Here is a 21,271-nt window from a genome sequence, read left to right on the forward strand (position 1 = left end):
AGAATAGTAGTAAAATAGAACGTATTTGCTATGTATGCGAGAGTAAGGGTGAGTTGTTTCATTTTGCAAGAAATTGCCCCAAGCTTTTCGAAAAGGAGGAAAGTTTGTCTAAAAAAAAAGTTATCTGAGTTAAAGATTGGGTTGGGTAATGGAGTTAGGAATCAGTTAGAATTTATTGAATTCTTGAATGATGGTAAGAAAATAAAATGTTTAATAGATTCTGGGAGTGAATTGATAGTTGTAAAGAAATATATTTTTCCAGATAAACCAGCATCTGGATTAATAGAAATCAAAAGTTCTTTAGGTCACATGGTTAAAGTGGAAACGGCCAAGTTTATTTTTTCTTTATGCGAAAGCGGAAAACAAATTGAACTAGAGGCAGTGATGGTTTTGAGCTGATAACAGACTGTATTTTGCCACCGTTATTTCTGAAAAGGTTCGCTGGCACCTGCAGTGATCAGGTGATGATTACGCAATATGAAAATGATTCCAGATCTTCGAAAAGGAATTTTTTGTGTTTTATTTCTGCAGGCATTGAGGGAGACAGCGAAATAGATTTATCGCACATTAGGGATACAGGATTATGAAATACTGTTTCCACTCTTATTAAAGAGTATAAACCACTAGAAAAGCTGCACAGTAAAGACTTAAAAATGAAAGTAATATTAAAACATGAAATTCCAATTTCACAGCACTCGAGGAAAATTTCTTTTACTGACGAAAAAATTGTTGATGACCAAATAGAGGAGTGGTTAAAGGATGGAATTATAAAGCCATCTTGTTTAGAATATGCTTCGCCAATATCGTTTTGTGTAAAAAAAAAAAAAAAAAAAAAAATGTGGTAAGACATGAATTTGTGTTGACTTCCGGCAATTATATAAAAAAATAGTTAAGGATTATTTTCCCATGGCACAAGTAGAAGAGGTTTTAGATCATTTGGGTGAAGCAAAGGTTTTTTTTCGACATCAGACTTAAAAAATGTTTTTTTTTCATGTTCCGGTGGAGGAAAATCGCACTAAATATTTGGCATTCATTACACATGCAGATCTGTACGAGTTCCTAAGAGCACCTTTTGGTTTGTGCATGTCACCTAGTGTGTTCCAAAGATTTATTTATAATGTGTTTAGAGATTTAGTTTAGAATGACACTGTTGTTACTTACATGGATGATTTTATTATCCCAGCATGAAACGAGAAAGAAAGTTTGGAAAAGGAGACACATTTTAGAAGTAACCAAAGAATACAGTTTAGAGATCAATTTTAAGAAATGCCAATTTTTGAAAGAAAATAGAATTTCTTGGGTATATTATTGAGGATAGTACAATTTGTCCCGCATCTGTAAAAACCAGGGCTGTTCAAAATTTCCCGGAGCTCAAAAACCTTAAGCAGATTCAGAGCTTCTTGGGTCTTACTGGGTATTTTAGGAAATTTATTGCCAACTATTCAAAAATAGCAAAACCACTAAGTGATCTTTTTCATAACATAGCAGAATTCAAATTTGGGCCCAAGCAAAAAGAGCCATTTAACAAATTGAAAGAGCTTTTAGTCCTGTTCTTCATATTTTCAAACAAGGAGCACCATTAGAATTGCATACAGGCGCAAGCAGTCATGGTTTCGGCGCTGTATTGCTACAAAAATCAGATGATGGATGGTTACACCTTATTTACTTCATGATTAAAAAAACTAGTCTCCAACAAGAGAAGCTATCTAGTTATGAGCTTGATGTTTTAGCTATAGTGGAAGCTCTAAAAAAATTCAGGAATTACCATTTAGGATCTAAGGTCAAAATAATTGCTGATTGTGATGACTTCCAGAAGACTATGTTCAAGAAAGATTTAACTCCTAAAGTGGTGAGATGGACGTTACTTCTCGAAGAATTTGACTATGAAATTATACACAGATCTGGGCAGCAAATGAAGCATGTGGATGCATTGAGCAGAAATGTAGTTATGATGGTTACCTATTCTCAGGGAGAAGTCACAGCCAAAGTTGCAGCTGTGCAAAAAAGTGATGAACGTCTTCATTTGCTAAAATCCTTAGTCGAGCAAGGACTAAAGAAAGATTTCCTTTTGAAGAATGGTATATTATACAAATTTGATAGGGGTTGCGAGTTACTTGTGTTACCCAAAGCATTGGAATTAGAAATCATACGTGGTATCCACAACAAGGGACGCTTCGCAGTGTCTAAAACAGAAAATCTGCTGAAAATGGGTTTTTATGTTCCTAACCTTAGAAAACAAATTGAACAAGTTATCTCAAATTGTGTAGAGTGTATTTTGTGCAACAGAAAATGAGGTAAGGGCGAAGGGTTGCTGGATCCCATACCTAAAGATAGTATTCTTTGAGCACTTTTCAAATTGATTTCATAGGACCATTACCTTCGACAAATAAGAACTACAATCATATCTTAATCATGGTTGACGAATTTACAAAGTTCATGTGGCTCTATCCAGTAAAGTCTATTTCAGCTCAAGAGGCATTGCAGAAGCTGAAACTGCAACAATCAACTTTCGGTAATCCTTTGAGAATAATAAGGGAAAAGGGTACGGCTTTTACCTCTGAAGACTTTGGAGATTCTAGTAATTTCATTCTCCTGATGAGGAGGGATCTTTAGCTGCCCTCAAAACCGATTGAGTATTTTAATATATGTACGCTAAATACAAGTTTGTTATTGCGATTTTGATTGTCACATTGGTGTGTTTCTCTTCTATTCTACTTTGAAGATTACTGTAGTCAAGAGAAGATTCAGCACATATCCCATTTATGCCTACTGTTCCATTTTTGAAACCCCCCTCACATAAAAGTTATTTTTAGATCACAGGTTCAAGGTCGCACACATGGTTTGATTTGTGACGTCAGCCCGTTTGTAAGGACATATGGTTTTGCTTAGAACACAGAGTTTGTCACTCCTGCAGATATTTGGCTGCTGTGATGTTGTGAAATTTTGGTCTTCATTTTCATCAAGGTTTTTGTAGATTCATCTATAAACAGGTAACTATAACTCTGTCACATTATACTTTAAAATTGTAAAAAAAATTGTGTAATTATTCAATTAGTTACCCTTTATTACTGCAAAAAGAAAATAGAAAAGCTAATAGTTTTGAATTAGTTATGGGCTTGAAATTTCCAGTGTTCCATTTTTGAACTCTAGGCAAAACCACTACCACAAGAACTCATATATTTTCTCTTCATATGTTTTTAGTTGAAATAGTTTTCCAAGACACAAGATGTCCGAAATAGCCTTACATGAGTTAACTGATCTTTTAGAGACGTGTGACAACATAGAAGCAAGTGTCATAATCCTAAAACTACCTAAAATGCTACAGCATCTGTTTCTGATGAGGACTCCGGTGAGGAAAATGGGGGAACAATAAATAATCTGCCTGGTTCTTTGCTGCGTGCACCTGCTTATCTTGTTTGGGATGGTTCTTTTGATGCTGACTCTGATCCAGATGATCCTTCATATTTCCCTAAATTTGATTCTCCTGCAGATGGGGTTCCATCAACTTCTTCTACTTTGCAACAATCACCTCTAACAAAGAAGAAAAAGCTCGAAAAAGTTGTACGAAAATGGGAGAAAGCAGATCTAAATGTCCAACCCATATCAGGAAGAATTACTCAGTTACCAATTACCAAAGTAAGAACTCCTACAGAATATATTGTTTTTCTAAATGACGATGTCATGGAACTCATTGTAACATACTCAAATGTACACTGGTGTGCAAAAATTAAGGACGAAGTCAAAAAATTAGCATATGAGCTGAACGAAGAGGCAGAGCGGACAGAAAGACCAATCAGGAGATTAAGTAAGGTGATGTACGGTAGCACATGCACAGATATGCAGGTAGACCTAATGGTGGAGTGTCTGAGTAGTATAAAGCATGTTGTCGGTGTAAGATCAGTATTTCTGGCAAAGAGATTGAACGCCGTATAGCAGTTAAAATCACACCGAGTTGCTGCCTCAGCGAGAAATGGCGAATAATCCATCTGTTAGACGACATCTGGATGCTTTTACCCAAGGTCGAATCATTGGGAAGTTGGAGGAAGGCTGCAGTGTGACAAGTGTGGCTGCAGAGTTCGGAATTGCTCACAGCATCGTTTCACGACTTTGGAGGCAATTTCAAACTACAGGAACAGCTATCCAGGGGTTTAGTAGTGGTCTTCCACGAGGAACCACACCCGCAGATGACCGGTATATTGCCTTACAGGCCAGAAGAAACAGGCGGCAGACAGCGGGAGAAATCGCTAGACACACGACACAGGCGACTGGACGACCGATATCGCGTTTTACCGTGGCCAGAAGACTGCACGGTGGTGGTCTGTTTGCATGCCGCCCTGTACGGTGTGTACCTCTAACGCCTGCCCATCGGAGAAGGCGTTCTCTGTGGTGCCGGGAACACCGGAATTGGAGAGACAATGAATGGGGTCGAGTACTCTTTACAGATGAGAGCAGATTCAGTCTGAGTAGCGATTCTCATCGCATACTCATCTGGAAAGAGCGGGGAAGCCGCAATCATCCCTCGAACATCATTGAAGGGACAGGTATGGAGGTGGCGGTGTTCTTGTTTGGTGAGGCATCATGCTTGGTAGTCGTACAGACCTTCACATCTTCAACGCAGATTCAGTCAACGGGATCCGTTATTGTAACAAGATTCTTCTTCCATATGTGCATCTTTTTAGAGGCGCTATGGGTCCGCAGTTCCTTTTCATGGACGACAATGCACCATGTCATCACACAGTAGCTGCCGAAGAGCTCTTAGAGAGTGAGGATATTGAATGTATGGATTGGCCGGCACGATCTCCGGATCTCAATCCCATCGAGCATGTATGGGATTTTCTAGGCAGACGCTTGGCAGCTCGTACCTTACCACCAGTAACGATTCCGGAGCTTCGGTTGGCGCTGCAAGATGAATGGGCACCAATGCCTCAACAACTCATTGACACCCTCATTCTCAGCATGGACAGACACTGTGAAACCTGCCTAGCAGTCAGGGGAGATCATATCCCCTACTAAAGACCGGATGTTTCTTGCTGGACACCCATCACAGGGATGTTTCGGCCTTCAGTCACATTGCGCTGCATGCTACTTTTTCAATAAAGCTTCTTTTTATCCCTCTGATTTCTCTTTTAGTAAGTGTTGCTTACATTACTCATGTCCTTACGTATTGGGGATCGTACGGTATTAAATGCGTTGATTTGAAAAGCTTTTGTACAAAGTTATATTGAAAAACCGTCTCGTCCTTAATTTTTGCACACCAGTGTATATGCTTCAACTAAGGGTGTAAACCTAAGCTTGACAAACTCTGAATTGAAATGTTTCCTGGGGATTATATTTCTGAATGGATATGTCTCAGTTCCTAGACGGCACATGTTCTGGGAACAAAGAACCGATTCACAAAATGCCCTTGTTAGTAGGGCCATGAGACGTGACCGCTTTGAAACAATATTTTCAAATCTCCATGTTGCAGACAATGCAAATTTAGACCCACTTGACAAGTTTGCTAAATTACGACCTCTTATAAACAAACTAAATGAGCTGTGCATGAAGTTTGTTCCGAATGAAACACATTTCAGCATTGATGAATCCATGGTTCCTTACTTTGGTCAACACGGATGCAAACAATTTATAAGAGGAAAGCCTATTCGTTTTGGATACAAGTTTTGGTGTGCAGCAACTCGTCTAGGTTACATTTGTTGGTTCGAACCCTATCAAGGTAAAAATCTGGCAAACAAATATGAGGAGTATGGTGTTGGTGCTTCTGTTCTCTTATGGTTTACGGATGCACTAACAGAGGAGCACCGCTGGCAATATGATTTTGTTTTTGATAATTTTTTCACAAGTATTGCCCTGCTTGATAAACTCGGTTCAATGCGTCATCAGGCCACAGGCACAGTTAGAAAAGGTCGTATTGATAAACCACCATTGCAATCAGATGTTGCCCAAAGAAAATGGAAAAAGGCTCATTCGATTATCGAGTTGATGGCAAAGGCAATATTGTCTGTAAACGGCATGACAACAGTGTTGTGACTGTTGCATCATCTGATGCTGGTGTAATTCCATTGTGTCTTGTAAATCGTTATTCACAAGAACAAAAAAAAAACAAAAAAAAAAAAAAAAAAAAAAAGAAATCCAAGTTCAGCAGCCAAACATGATAAAAGTATATGACCAATTTATGGGAGGTGTGGATAGAGCAGACGAAAACATTGACAAATATAGAGCATCAATTTGTGGAAAGAAATGGTATTCAAGTCCACTGTTGTTCTGTTTCGAATTGGCCTTACAAAATGCTTGGCAATTACACAAAACTTATGATGCAAAACCAATGGATCTTTTAGAATACCATCATCGTGTAGCATGCCATTATCTTGAGACTCATGGTCATCCTGCAGAACCTGGCAGGAAAGGAAAACCCTCTCAGAAGCGAAACATTGATTCACGCTATGATGGCATAAATCATAGGATTATAAAGCAAGGAAAGCAAACTCGCTGTGCTCAATGTCATAAAAACACCATTTTTCGATGTGGAAAATGTGATGTGGCTTTACATGTTAAGTGTTCTTCCAATTACTATACCGAGTAATGGGAATAACCACATTTTTAGAGGAAACCCACGATTTTATATATTGTAACATTATAGCAATGGTTTTGCCAGTGTTCCATTTTTGGAACACCATATAACTTGTAAACTAATTAAAAAAAAATTCTTCTTCAAATCATTGTTTATTATATTTTTTTACCTAACATATAGAAATTTCATGCAAAAATTCCAATTTTTTAACCTTCGGCATAAATGGGATATTTACAACTACCGGTGATCCTAGAAGAAATGGACAAGTGGAAAGAATTCATCTCACTCTGATTCCAGTACTATCCAGGTTATCCATAGATGATCCTACCAAGGGATACAAATATGTTGGAGATGTACAACGGATTTTGAACAGCACTAGCACAAAGAGTTCTCCATTTGAGCTCCTCACTGGTGTTAAAATGAGAAATCGAGAGGACTTAAAGATTATGGAAATTCTTGAATAAGAAGAAACAAATATTATGATGAAAGATCAAGAAGATATGGGAGAGGAAGTAAGAAAAATTCAGGAAGAAAATAGAAAAATGCACAACAAGAAGAGAAAAGAGGCACAGGTATACAATGTGAACGACCTAGTTAACATAGAAAGAACGCAGTATGGAGATGGTCTAAAGTTAAGGCCAAAGTTCTTCGGTCCATACTGAGTAACAGTGAAGAAAGGCAAACATCTTTCTTCACTGTTACTCGGTACCAGGTGGAAAAAGTAGCAAAACAATGAAGGACCTGGCTGTACCAACTACAGCATCTAATCTCATGAAACCTTGGACTGTTCCTGTTTAGGATTATGTGGCTCTTCTGCACTTGTATCTTTTTGTTTTTCCCTTTTCTTTTGCTTTTTTAATTTATTTTCGGGTGCTGTCTTGATGTACTAGTGTCGTTGATCCGTGTTTTCGAGGGCAAAAACAGAGTCAGGATCATCGAGCTGTGGTATCAGTTAGTTCTACACAGCTACCAAAAGGCATTACCTATGCGCCGACAGTGAGAGCGAGGTGAAATACAATGATGGTAGATGTTAATTCCACATGAAGGTGGTAACAAAAGAATGTTATGATAGCGAGCGCAAGTAGGCGCCGAGTTGCTATTAAAATACTAAAAGTCATGCAGAACTGTATTTGTATCTAACAAGTGCGAGAACGGTACTGTTATTCAATTCCTTTTATTATTCATTAAATGTTTTGTGGTGTGGAAGACGTGTGGAACTGTTATTTACTTAAGGATATCATCTTCAACTCCCCACCCACATATAGTTCAAGGAAACAACCATGGGGTTTTCAAACATTTTCAAACTTGAGTATTTTCTCAACATCCTACAAAATTATATAAGCCACACTGGCTGAAAACCAAACTCAAACTAGGGTGCGAACACCCTACCAAAGTTTTTGCAGACAACTCCTGTCTTCAGTAGTCTCTCTTCCTTGCTGGCGATAAAGAGCCAGCTGATTAGCTAACTGTAGAGAGATATGCGGCACAGGTTTTGGGGAAAACTTAAAGAAAACAAAATTTTCCATATATTGCATGTAGATTTTCAACCAAGCTATCTGACACTAAGGCTTCCATGAAATACTTACATTTCCATTCAAGGTTTTCCCCATGTAATATCTATTTGCTTATCTTCTAAGTGACAGTTGTACATGTAGGAACTACACAGGAGAAAGGTTAAAATTACCCTTTATTAAACTCTTTAAAATTCACAATGCGTCACTTGACACTAATACACTACTCCTAACTTGGGTGGTAACTCAAATAACAAGAACTAAACTAAAAATTCGAAGATGTTAACAAGTAGTAGAAATTACTGTTGTAGTAGAAATCAGATAAATCCTGTTACTTAAAACCATGTCAAAATTTAGTGGTAGCAAAATAATAGCTGTTATGCCACGTAAACCAGCAATAACTGCAGAAATAAAAGCTCACACTACAGAGGTGACGGAATTGCCCAAACTCTCTAATCACTTTCCTTCTAGAACTCGGTACATTCAAAAGCCATTAATTCGGACACCCATAATCCAGAATGATCTATAATCCGGACCTCAAAGTTACAAACTTTCTGCGCATGCGTCGCATTGACGTAAGACCTTTACGGCTGCGAATATGCGTGTGCGCAAAATACGTTTATGAATGCGTGTTTAATGTATAACGGACGGTATAAGCTAAGCTAAAATTATCTAATTCAGTTAATGTTGCAGATTGTGCAGATTGTGTTTGAATTGGATTCAGCTTATTATTTTTTGCAGACTGTTGGAGCAATTTTATAAAAGTAAGCTTGAACTTTCGATTATGTCAAATAGAATTTCTGATATATATTTACTAATATGTAAAGGATCTACAAAGCAAAAATATGTTTTAAAGTCCATTAAACAAAAAGTGGAATTGCTGCAAAAAATGAATAAAGGCATATCCTTTGTTTATCTAAACTTTAATGTTTGTTTATCTAAACTTTGTTTATCTTTAACGCCGCAGCACACAATGAATTAGAAGTTGATCTGTCAGCACTATTCTTATCTTTTGGGAAGATGTTTTTTTTTTATTTGGCTTATAATTCCTTACTAAATGTAGTATTTCATCTCGATGTATTCCGTCTTTGATATGATTTAAATCAAATTCCTCGTCATTATAATTCGCTTCCGATAGCAAAGAAAGTGACAGAGGTTATTGAAAACGAAAAAATTTCGATTGACAAATTACTCGGTATTCTCAACACAGCAATTATAGGCCTTGAACAGTGGAACTTTGTAAATGAACAAGAAATTATGTCTGTTTATAGAGTTAAAGAGAATGTATTATCACATAAAAAAACGAAGAAACTTAAACAACTTACATTGAAAGAAATGTTAATAAAGTAAACAAATAAATATTAAGCTTGCTTTTTTTTTTTTTTTTTTTTTTTTTTTTTTGTAAATTTTGATACCCTTTAGATCATAATTGTTCTTTATTTTATAAATTATGGTTTCATATTTTTAATTTTATAATTTCTGCATGCCATCTTACCAGGTTTAAACTATAATCCGGAAAAATCGATAATCCGGAATCGCCGAAGTCCCAACGAGTCCGGATTAACGACTTTTGACTGTATTTAAACTTTTTCTCCTCGAGGTAGAATTTGCATTCTTTCACATGCGCTATCAAATTCAAATATTCTGACATTGACAGTTAGAGGATTGAAGGCTTATAGGAAAGAACATAAATTAGATTGGTTGTTTAAAATATAGATCCCTACAACCAAAATCATATGAGATTCAAATAAATTAATAAATGGAGATAAGGATTTAACATTGGTAGTAAACACGGTGACATCAAAACTGACTGCTTTTGGAATTTGTGCATGGAATTTGCTCTTCATTATGAAAATGGAGCAAAATTTGGCAAGCTTGTATTCAAATTTCCTGGATGATGCAAGTCTCCAGTTACATCTTTGGTAAAGAGTAGAAACATAAATAACTGATTTCTTTTCTTATTGTGTTTATTTTCATTTTACACATTGTGCAGCTTAAAATAATGGATCCAGACTTTATCATCTCTGATGATTTTGTCTTAAAAAGGCATTTGGTACTATAGTGATGTAAATGTTGTTGACAAATGTATAAGTGTATTTGTTAATGCAATGTTGTGAGTGTTTGTGGAAACCATCTTGCTTATACTTTATGAAATCAAAGTTAGTTGTGGATAATTTCATAGGCAGAATTTTTAACTGGGTTCATAGCAGTCCTTACAAGTGCTTATAAGTCCTTATATTTGAAAATAAAATATAAAAGCCCTTATAGGTGCTTACTTTTTCTTTAAAGCACCTTTTTTTTTTTTTTTTTTTGTTTGTTTTTGTTTTCAGTGCTTATTTTTTTGCTTTTAGTGCTTTTTTTTTTTTTTTTTTTAATGAACACACATTTTGTCCCCATACCAAAGCTGAAACTAAATAAACAACTTTTCTACCTCATATGGAACGTCGACTCGAGCAAACTCGAAGAGGTTCGCTAAAGGGGTCCCCGGTATTTTATCGCTAACCTGGTGTAATATTTAATAAATAAAGGTAAAACACAAAGCGTTAAAAAAGACCCATGGGCGTAACATGGAACGCGAGATGGTGAATCATACTCCCAGAAATATCTCTTCACCCCTTTCTGTGCATTAACATAACCTTTGATGTGCACGAGTACAGACAGGTGCACATTGCTCTATTGGTCAAAGAATTGCGAAAGTGATAGAAAATTCCAATACATCCCGCATTCTTTTGCTCCCACCCAATACTACCAAGTTTGAATTTCTATCAAGATTTTAATAATTTACATTCTCATTCCGCATGGTCAGTTCGTATTTGCATTTATTATGATTGGTATGCTTTGAATTTCTATCAAGATTTTAATAATTTACATTCTCATTCCATGTGTTCAGTTCGTATTCACGTTTATTATGATCGGTATGCTTATATTATGAGCATATATATGAATATTTATAATAATATATTTGCTGAAGTATACATAAACTTAAAAAATGGTTAAGTGTGTTTTAACACAGTTTTCTAAGGAATAATATTCGGAATGGCATAAATAAAATAATCAAATAGTCAATTTTTTTTTAACGAATGCATTATACCATACGGAAGGTGTGTGGGGGGGGTTCTCCCCTTTCTCCGCAAAATCTCGAATATTGAAATCGTTACAGTTCACAGCAAGGCAAGCAACGGACTTTTTTTTTTGGTCACTTTCCAACCTGGATTGAATTGGATTAAAAGTTCTGAGGTCTACCAACCCAAGTGAAGAATGATTTTATTCCAGAAATTTAATGCAGTCTGTTCAAAATTAGAATGAAAAACACCCCAGATTGGCAAATCCCTTTATTAATCAATATGAGTACAGTAGGTATATCGCGTGGAGCGCGACTGTCCTGCTCAATGATAAATATACCACATGGACGCATGGCAGTGAAAACTGGACAAAGCAAAGGGGAGGTTTCCTTTATTTAGTTATTTATTCTCCGAATACCGGCAGCTGTTGATTCCAATTCCACAATATCACGTGCGGAAGAATTAAGGAGCACGTATTGCGCAATAACGTTTGCGATATTTCGGAGAGATAAAAGAGTTTTACTGTGCTTGCTAAGCAGATTATTTTTCAGTACCATTGGGCTATTTTTTATATGATGCACATATCAAAATGTCAAAAGCATTATTTAGCTGAAAAATTTAAAGAACGACTACAATCTATCTCTCTTCCTCTTTTATTCGGAATTTTCAGATATTCAGCAATTTCCGAGTATGCCGGGTAGTTAAGCTTTTATTGTTAAAGAATGACTGCATGAAGCAATTTCCTGTCTTCTGATTTCAGAAAAGTTCGTTTTTTACTTATTTTTACTTAAATTACTTTGCTTGCAATATCTGTTAAAGGAAAAGTGTTATACAATGAAAATTTAAGAAAATGTTCAGAATTTTGATTTAGGTTAAATTATTTGAATATTAATATGAGTGGAAAAATCAATTGTATTTATTTTTAGGTGCCCAGCTAATATAATAAAGAGGGCTTATTATTATTTATTTTCTCTATTTTGAACTGAAATTTCATCATTAAATCTTGTAATATAATTTAGTTCTGCATATTTTTTCCCCCTCTCATTGTAAACTAGTTCTGTAAATTGAACTGTTATTGAAAATTAAAAAAAAAGAATGTAATTGTTTTCCATGGTTGAGTAATAATGCTCATTCTCTCTTAATAAATACTGAATTTCTCATATTTTAAATTCTAATTTTTCTTTTAAAGTCTAATTTTTCTTTTAAGGTTATGCAGTTGCATATAATGTAATTAGACAGGTACTTTTTTTCTTTCTTAAAATGTGCTTGAAATGTGCTTATAGGTGCTTATTTTTTTAACTAAAATGTGGCTACGAACCCTATTTAACTAATTCACAGATAATTTTTCACTTTAGAAATATTCGTTTATCTGACAGAACCATTTTATGTGCATGTTTTTTATTGTAGCTGTGAATAAATATATATATGCCATGTATTTAACACTTTTTTTGTTGTGTATGAAACGTTTTTATATTTCAATCTGTTCGTAGACATTTTATTGCAGCCAAAAATGATTCCTTTTTGTGCTAAAAGTCTTTGATGAATTGTTGCACCTTGTACCCTTTCTGATCAAAGAAAATGGTTAAAAATTGTGCTTTGGTGCAAACAGTGGAGCAATTACGTTCAATTGTAATATAACTATGTAACTGATCGAGCAGCATCAAACTTTTAGAGAAATAATAAGATGAAAATCCTTTAAGGTCATGTTGTACAAACAGTTATGAAAATGCACTGCTAATAAATATTGGCTTTTGTAAAGTGCTGATATGTAAAATATTAAGGGTCAGTCTTGTGAATAATAACTCTATTTATTATTATTATTTTTTTATAGGTAAGAATGGAAAATACTTCAGTGTTAGGAGAAGATGTTATTGTAAAAGATGAAATGTATGTAAATGGTGGAAAAGTACTACCGCACAAAGCAATATCGGAATGTGTAACTGAGCCACAAGTCATTATGTAATATATTTGCATGAGGAATTTTTATACTTAATTTAATAATTTTGTATTCAATTTAAATGTGCCATAGTATTTCTTTTTCATCCAGCTTCATTTGGATGAAATATATTTTTAATAATTGATAGCAATTTAAATTACAAACGATGCATGCGAAATTTTCTAAAACCATAAGTTTATCTGTTTATAAAAGGCATATGAAGGCATTTCTTGAATGGCTTGGCTACCATGCTTTGGTGCAAGTAATGTTAAAACTTAATTTGTGAAAGTAATGTTAAAACTTAAGGTGCAGCTAATGTTAAAACTTAATTTGTTGTGAAAGTCTGCATTTGAAGTCAAAATATCTTTTTGAGTGGATTTCACTGCCTTTAATTTGTGCCTTTGATCTTTATAAGTGTACTTGGATGGTCAAGAATACAAAGTATTTGATCCAAAATCTTGTTTTTGCTTAAATGATCTCTTATAGTAGTGCTGATATAAAAACATTTTATTATCTGTGGAAAATACAACATTTTTAATTAAAATAAAGTATTTTTCAGAGATACTAAAAAACTTTAAATGAAATAAGCTATGTTTCATAGAATGAATTTCCTAATGCTAGAAAAATAATTCTTTAATAATTTTTTTTTAATGCAGGATGATCCTGAAGCTCATAAACTTGGGGTGGGGATGTATTTTGGTAGATTTACAATATAGAGTAATGAAGTTAGCATAAAATACATAAAATCAGTTTTCTAAGGAATTTTGTTACATAACTATTAAAATTATTATGTTTACCAGATGGCATTTCATCCATAAAAGAACACAAAATACTCGTAATAAATGATGATTATGGAGCCATTATTATTGAGATGAGCTTATGGACAATATAAACAGCATTTCTTTAGAAATCATTACTACAAACCTTTGCATAGCACTTTTCTACATTGCCATTGACCTAGGTCTTTAGGTAGCACTAATATAAAAATCATAGTATTTTAAGATCTAGTTTACTGTTCTGTTCATCTTGAAATTGATGGCTTATTATTTTATTTTCAGTTGTTGAGGTTATTTTGGAACTTGAGATTAAGAGAAAAGTAATATGATGCAGTGCTCAATAATGTGAGAAAAATCTCTGAAATTGTTACATAACAGTTCATTATAAATACTAACTTTTTACAGTAATAATTAAGGGATAATTAATTGTACAGTTTTAATTTTACAGTAATAATTAATTGATAACCAAAACCATTCAGAATTCCAAGACCACCATCAAAACAGGATATAATTGCAGTTAAAAATTTACACAGTAAAATTAGTGTCTGAAAATTTTATAATTACTTTTGTTTAATGTGTTAATTGTGTTAGCATCTGTAAATTCACCTGAAACTTTTAAACACTTATTGACATTTGGATCATCTTGTACTTGGATATTGTAGGTATTCTTCAACTGCATGTTTATGTATTTTGGAGAGCATTAGGGAATATAGTTAGCAGTACTTGCATGGAAGTTTCTTAAACTATGTATAATATTTTATAGTTTGAAATTAAGTTATTTGTCTTGCTTAGAAAATATATGAATGTTTAATTTTAAATTTAGCTGATTTCCTGCTGTGTACCCTATCTAAGATATTAATGAATTTGTTTAAGCAAACAATAAATTGGGATGGAAACCACGTGTTAAAGCTATGCAATCACACACCCAGAAGTTAAGCTATTTGAATAATAATTATTTTCACATCCAGAATTAGGGAAAAAGAGGGGAAAATACTCTTACTTTTTTGCATATGCCAAATGAAATTTCATTCATCATTTGTCTCAACATCTAGAAACTTAGACATAAATTTGTCTTCCATCCCTTTCCAAATACAAAATACATTCATCCTTTTTATTTGAAATTATGCCACTTATTAGGGATTTTCTCTCCAGATATCATAGTATTTGTGTTATATTTGTTTAACTTTTGCTTCTTTTATGGATAGATGCATATTAATTTTAATTTTATGTTATTTAAGAAGTTGTATTTCGTTTAAACATCATCTTCCTTTTTATATTGACAAGCTGCTCAGATTTATCATGTTATTGCTATTTTTCTACAACATATTCTTTCTCTTTGTTCACTTATTTAATTTGTGTTTTAATCACACTTCCCTCCCCAACTGTGAATTATTTTGTTGTTCAATGTATCTGTTTACCTATTCATAGTATAATAATGTTAATTATTTTATTGACAAGAAATTTCTGGTAAATTTTATTGAGGTTTTAAAGGTAATAAAATTAGATTGATATATTGAGCAAATGCCTTGTTATTGATTTTGGTATTATTAATGAATTTTATTTGTTAATTTTGCAAATATTAAGGAATACTTTTTGACACTCTTAAAGGAAATATATATATATATATATGCATATTATTTTACTCTTAAAATATGAAAATTTAAATTGATATAATTTTTATGTTTAAATTGAATAATTTTTATGTTTAAGAGATATTAAGTTTTAATTTTGATGTTATTTTTTATTCCATTTTATTTTATTATTTATTCATTTTTTGTCAAGAAATCAACAGAAAAATTATGTATATTTTAATAGTTAAAAGTTTTGTTCAGCAGTAGCTAAAAAGAGCTGTACATATTAAATTGTATTTCTTGTAGGGGACTTGCTAAGATTAACTTATTGGTGTAACAAATAACCTTGTATGTATGGCAAATATTGTTTTCTCATGTATTATATTTAGCCTCAGAACATTTAAAACAAATATTGTTGTGTTGTTTTAAGTTTGAGATGTTTTAATATTCATTCTTTAGTTTTACATATGCATTGTTAATTTTTTAGGGATTTGTCACTTTTAGTTTTACAAACTATTTTTTATTTATTATCATTTATTTTAAATTTTAATGGCTTAAAATAAGATTTTAACATTTCTAAACTTAGATGCAACTAATTTTAAAAATATGAACAGTATTACAAAAAGTTATTGAACTGTTAGCAGTTATTGAACTGCTCATTGTAATGAAATAATTGGCAATATAATCAAATTATAGCATTATATCTGTGTTTTAGTATGAGAAATAATTATACACATATATATATGTAAATTTTATTTTAAATCTTTTTATTTTTATATACCTTAGGCCTCTTATTGTTATGCTTTGATATCAGAGTCTGCCATGTGTTAGGGAAATTATTAAGGAATAAAGTAAGGGCTTATCTGGCATTCACAAATACAATAAACTGATTTTTCTGTAATGAATAATTTTACTGTAAAACAAAAGTCAAACTGAAATAATGTACAGTTTTATCATTTAATTATACATTACTTTTATATATTAACAATTTTTTAATTGCAGCTGAAATGCTATCACTTGGATGTATCCTCTTCTGTCTTTCTTGCTGCTTTCAGGTTAACTCCGGCTGAGCTTCAGTTACAATTTTGTATGATTTGCTAGATATCAAATTGCATCACATTCATTTGGAATAATGTTTTTACCATCTGCAATTAAAACTCTTTTTTTATATAAAAGTTTGAAATATTGCTAATATTAATTGCTTTATGTCATGGTACTTACTGTTAAAATATATATAATATGGTATATAAATTGTGGTATATTGCATTGAATAGTTTCAGTTATAAAGTACAAAGTCTGTAATCCGGACTCGTCGGGACTTCGTCGATTCCAGATTAGGGTTTTTTCTAGATTATAGATCATCAATTTAAATCTGGTAAGATGGCATGCAGAAATTATACAATTAAAAATATGAAACCATAATTTATGAAATAAAGAGCAATTATGATCTAAAGAATATCAAAATTTACAAAAAAAAAAAAAAAAAAAAAAAAAAGGGAAAAGAAAAACTTAATATTTATTTGTTTATTTTATTAAACATTTCTTTCAATGTAAGTTGTTTAAGTTGCTTCATTTTTTGTGCTAATATTTTCTCTTTAATTCTATAAACAGACATAATTTCTTATTCAGTTACAAAGTTCCACTGTTCAAGTCCTGTAATTGCTGTGTCGAGAATACCGACAAACTTGTCAATCGAAATTTTTTTGTTTTCAATAACCTCTCTGTCGCTTTCTTCACTATTGGAAGTGTACATCGAAACATGCTTTTGCTTTGTAGATCCTTTGGCAGCTCCAGAATTGGAAACTCTTTTTCACATAATTGAAATTTCAAGCTTAATTTTTATAAAATTGCTCTAACAGTCTGCAAAAAATAATAAGCTGGATCCAGTAAGAAGATTAAGGAACAGTGCAATCTGCAACGTTAACTAAAATGCCTTAGAATCAGTAAAGATAATTTTAGCCTAGCTTATACCATCTGTTATACATTAAACGTGCATGCGTAAAGCATAAAAAAAAAGTTTATGGTTTGGAGGTCTGGATTATAGATCATTCCGTATAATGGACATCTGGATTATGAACTTTGTACTGTATAATATATAGCAGTAGTGGTCAACTTTCACACCTTTGAGGCTTTGTTTCTTAAATTTTGGGGTCATATGGTATTTTATATTTATTTAGCAAATATTTAGAAATATGTTTTAGTCAAACACTGGTTATTTTAGGGATGTGTGATATTAACTTTGCACAAAGATGGTTCTTAAATAGTTAGGAATTTGGGAATTTATAGAAATTAAGCCAGTAATACTCAATTTTATTAACTTTAGCCACTGCCTACAGAAAGACTTAATGAGCCTTATGTGGTTCATGAAGTCTTACTTTTGTTTTAGATGGCAACTACTGATACAAAGGATATACTTAAGACATTTTAATTCTACATCAATTCTTAAAATTTTAGTGCAGTGTGAAAGAACAAATATCATTGAATTATGAAAGGGAATGTATTGAACAATTTTAAAAGATTGCTGTGCTAGATTCAAGTTTAGTGTAGTGTTGAAGAACAATTATCTATGAACATAAGAATAACATAAGAATGATGAACAAATGCAGTATGATTTTTTTAATAATCTTGAATTTTGTAATATGAGATGATTAACTTGAATTAATAAGACATATTTAAAAAGCGGTAAAAATTCACGTGCTTACATACTTATATGCAAATTGGAAAATTTAGCGATTTTGTGTGCATCAGTTGAATTTTATAAAATATCTAATGAAAATGTTAATTTAAAATCTTGTTTACTCTTATATGGAAAATATATCATGTTTATTTTTAATGAAAGATGAATGTTCATTAAAAAATGAGCTGAGAATGTGTTCATTTACTTATAATTATAAATAAGAAAATGTGATTTTTTTTCAGCTTTATACATTTAAAAAATATTTTGTGTTAAAATTAACTATGCTGATGGTACTGCTGTAAGCTAATCTACTGTTTTAAGGAGGTTTATCATATACAGTAGAATCTCTTTTAACTGGCAGCAACAGAATCTCGCCGATTCTAAATGAGAAGTTTTTTTTTTTTTTTTTTTATAATGGATGTATAGTTCTAGAAATTACCTGCTCTTGTTTTGTGATGCCATCTATCAAAATTGTAGCATGCGAAGTCTATTAATCGTATTTTATGATCTGTTGACAATTATTAAATAAGTAATAAAAAATTGTACAGATTATTTTAAATTAAAATGCATATACAAGATTTTTATATTTCAGGAGAAAAATTAATCTGTTTAGAATTATCGTATAGCTTATTACATGAAAGTTAATGAATTTCTTAGTCTGATGGCATTTAAGTTCGAATGTCTGCTTGCTAACAAGACTGTCACCATATTTACAAAAATCTACTGTGTGTATACAATGAAGCTTCAAAATATCCTTCACAAACATAGATGAACATTTCTCGGCAGATCTAGAGGAAATTTGTATTTCTGCATCAGCTTCTTTTCAAGTAACTCTTTTGCTCTGCATGTAGTCTTTATCTTCCCTTTCCTCCTCATTTTTCTCCTTCCCGAGTACAATTTTGATTATTTCATTGTCATTGCGAGGGAGTGTGACAAGAATAGAATTGTCTGTGTCCATCTCTTCTTCACTAAAGTCAGTCTACTCAAAACATGTAATTAAATACAAGATGTTGCACATAAGCACCATACTTATTTTAAAACCAACAAAATGTTCATCGCTTGATTCGCCATACATAAACACGATCACAGACAGCAGCTTACACCAACAGCAACATAAAGTAATATTCTTTACATTTTTTTTTTCAGCAGGAGACCTAATAAATATGGTGTCTTGAAATATGACTTGTTTTTTAAAGTCTTGAACAGTACTTCAAAGTTCACATATTGATGCATAAAAGAGGTCACAGTTCATCTTTATATTCTGGAAAACTTATTCTTTGCGTAAGGTTTAATACATTCGTCGGAAGAAATAAGAGGCAATTTTTTCCACGTAAAGTCTTCAGGTTTAAATTTAGTCCTTCAAATGTGCTGTTATTTTGATATTGTTAGTTAATTGAGTGCCAGTTACAAGGAATTTTATTGTATATTTAAATTTAGTATTTTTTCTGTTAGCAGGGTACAAAAGGGTTTCATAATGTTTAAGCTATTATCTCAATCAAGCAGTTGCATAGACTAACTTTTCTACTAATTTTACAAAAAAGGCATGCATCTGTTTCCTCCAATATACCAAAAGTTGCAGATTGCTCCATTTTCTAGGAATCACTTATTCCCATCATCATAGTCCAGAATGATAAGTCAAAATCAGCTTATCTGTACATTTAAAAAATTGTGTCAAACTGTTTGGTTGTCACAAACTTCTTAATGTGATATATTGGCTTTAGGAATGCAGAAAATGATAAATTGCCAATCATAGTCTCGTTTTAGGGGAGTTTTATATGAAGATATATATATTCACAATTTCTAAAAGAAGTTATATATTTAAGTAATTTTGTGTGTTCTTTTAAATAAAGTAAGCAATTATAGTTTTCTCTTTGCAGTAAATATGATGATTTTTATTTTTACTTTGATAGGGTTCTTAAGTTAGCAAATTGTAGTGCTTTAAAAAATAGTACACATGTTAATACATGATATATTTTCACCCTGCTAACACTTATCTTCAGGGATATGCCTCCTTGCAAAGTAATTTATAAATACATGATTATGCAATTATTTTAATTTCATCTCATTTTCACTGTCTTATCTGTCTGTACTAAAATTTTATAAGAATAAATATTTTTTTATAAATTATAAGGTGCTCATTTTGAGAGAAATTTTTTATGGATGAAAATTATTAAAACAGTTCTGCATGATTCAGTCAGTATAATAGTGTATTTTATAACAACTTTTTAACAAAAGAAAGTACACGCTTGTAATTAGTTACATGTGAATGTAGATCTATTCATATCTAACAAATTAGAATTGCAATAAATATTTAAAGCCTGTGATGTTCTCCTGTGGCGGTACATATTATCAGATATACATTGTAACATGTCTTTGTGTCAGTACTGGGGACCTATTTAGCCCTTATTTTTAAATATCCCCTCAAAAATCTAACAGCATTAGATCTTGCGATTTGGAAAGCCAGAATCATTTCAAAATGACTCTATCCCTAAAAATTTATTGCATGCCTTCCAGTGACTTGTGAGCTGTGTGTACAGTTGCAGCATCTTTTTGGGAGTACCCTTTATGATACTCTATGTCATCTAACTGCTCCCCAAATTCCTCCCAAAATAGTTCAATACAGTTCATTATTAACTATAATGTCTCTAAAGAATATTAGCCCCAAAATGCATTATCTTCAAAGGGCACACAAAAATCCACCTTTTACATCATGCTTTTGGCAGATTGCATGAGAGTTTTATTAATTCATGTAATCTGTTTATAGAGCCTCTGAGGTGCAACCATGCCTTATCATTGCAAAATATCCTATTCATGGGCATATCCTAAATTTTTTCAAAAGACATACTGTTTAACACTGTTTTTTTTTTAATTACATAAATGTGTGGGAATTAATATACTTGTGTATGTATTTCAAAGTTGGTTGTACTATTTGTGCATTTTCTTGAATACTTGCATAGTATGTAAGATAATGGCATGCACATGATAAAAATTTTAAATTCACCAGCTTTGGGAACTCAGAGTGAAATTTTTTATGCTATTTTAAAATTAGTTAAGCCTGTTAATCAATTTTCTCATAGTCACAATTTAGTTTTTCGTAGCTTAGGATGACAACATTTTAATATTGATTCAGATATAATCAATCTGACATTATAATCAATTAGACAATTATA

The 21,271-nt window shown here is 32.4% G+C and overlaps 1 protein-coding gene across 6 annotated transcripts in view; it reads left to right on the forward strand.

Annotated features, from left to right (window-relative positions):
- Window positions 1-21,271, forward strand: part of Gmppb (GDP-mannose pyrophosphorylase B) — a 121,220-nt gene that overhangs the window by 34,998 nt on the left and 64,951 nt on the right. The window contains exons 8-10 of one of the 6 annotated variants that reach the window (XM_035366399.2): window positions 12,973-13,100; window positions 16,211-16,275; window positions 16,427-20,231. The exons of 1 other annotated variant lie outside the window; for it this stretch is intronic. In XM_035366399.2, the coding sequence (XP_035222290.1) occupies window positions 12,973-13,100; window positions 16,211-16,232 (150 nt within the window). In that variant the 3' untranslated portion in view covers window positions 16,233-16,275; window positions 16,427-20,231. Of the gene's footprint in view, window positions 1-12,972; window positions 20,232-21,271 lie in introns of those variants that run through there. 4 more of the 6 variants (XM_035366398.2, XM_035366401.2, XM_035366400.2 and 1 more) reach the window with 4 other exon arrangements.

The sequence above is a fragment of the Stegodyphus dumicola genome, chromosome 2 (genome assembly GCF_044657685.1).
Source record: "Stegodyphus dumicola isolate Sdum_Otavi_A_Nest chromosome 2, ASM4465768v1".
NCBI classification, from domain to species: Eukaryota; Metazoa; Arthropoda; class Arachnida; order Araneae; family Eresidae; genus Stegodyphus; species Stegodyphus dumicola.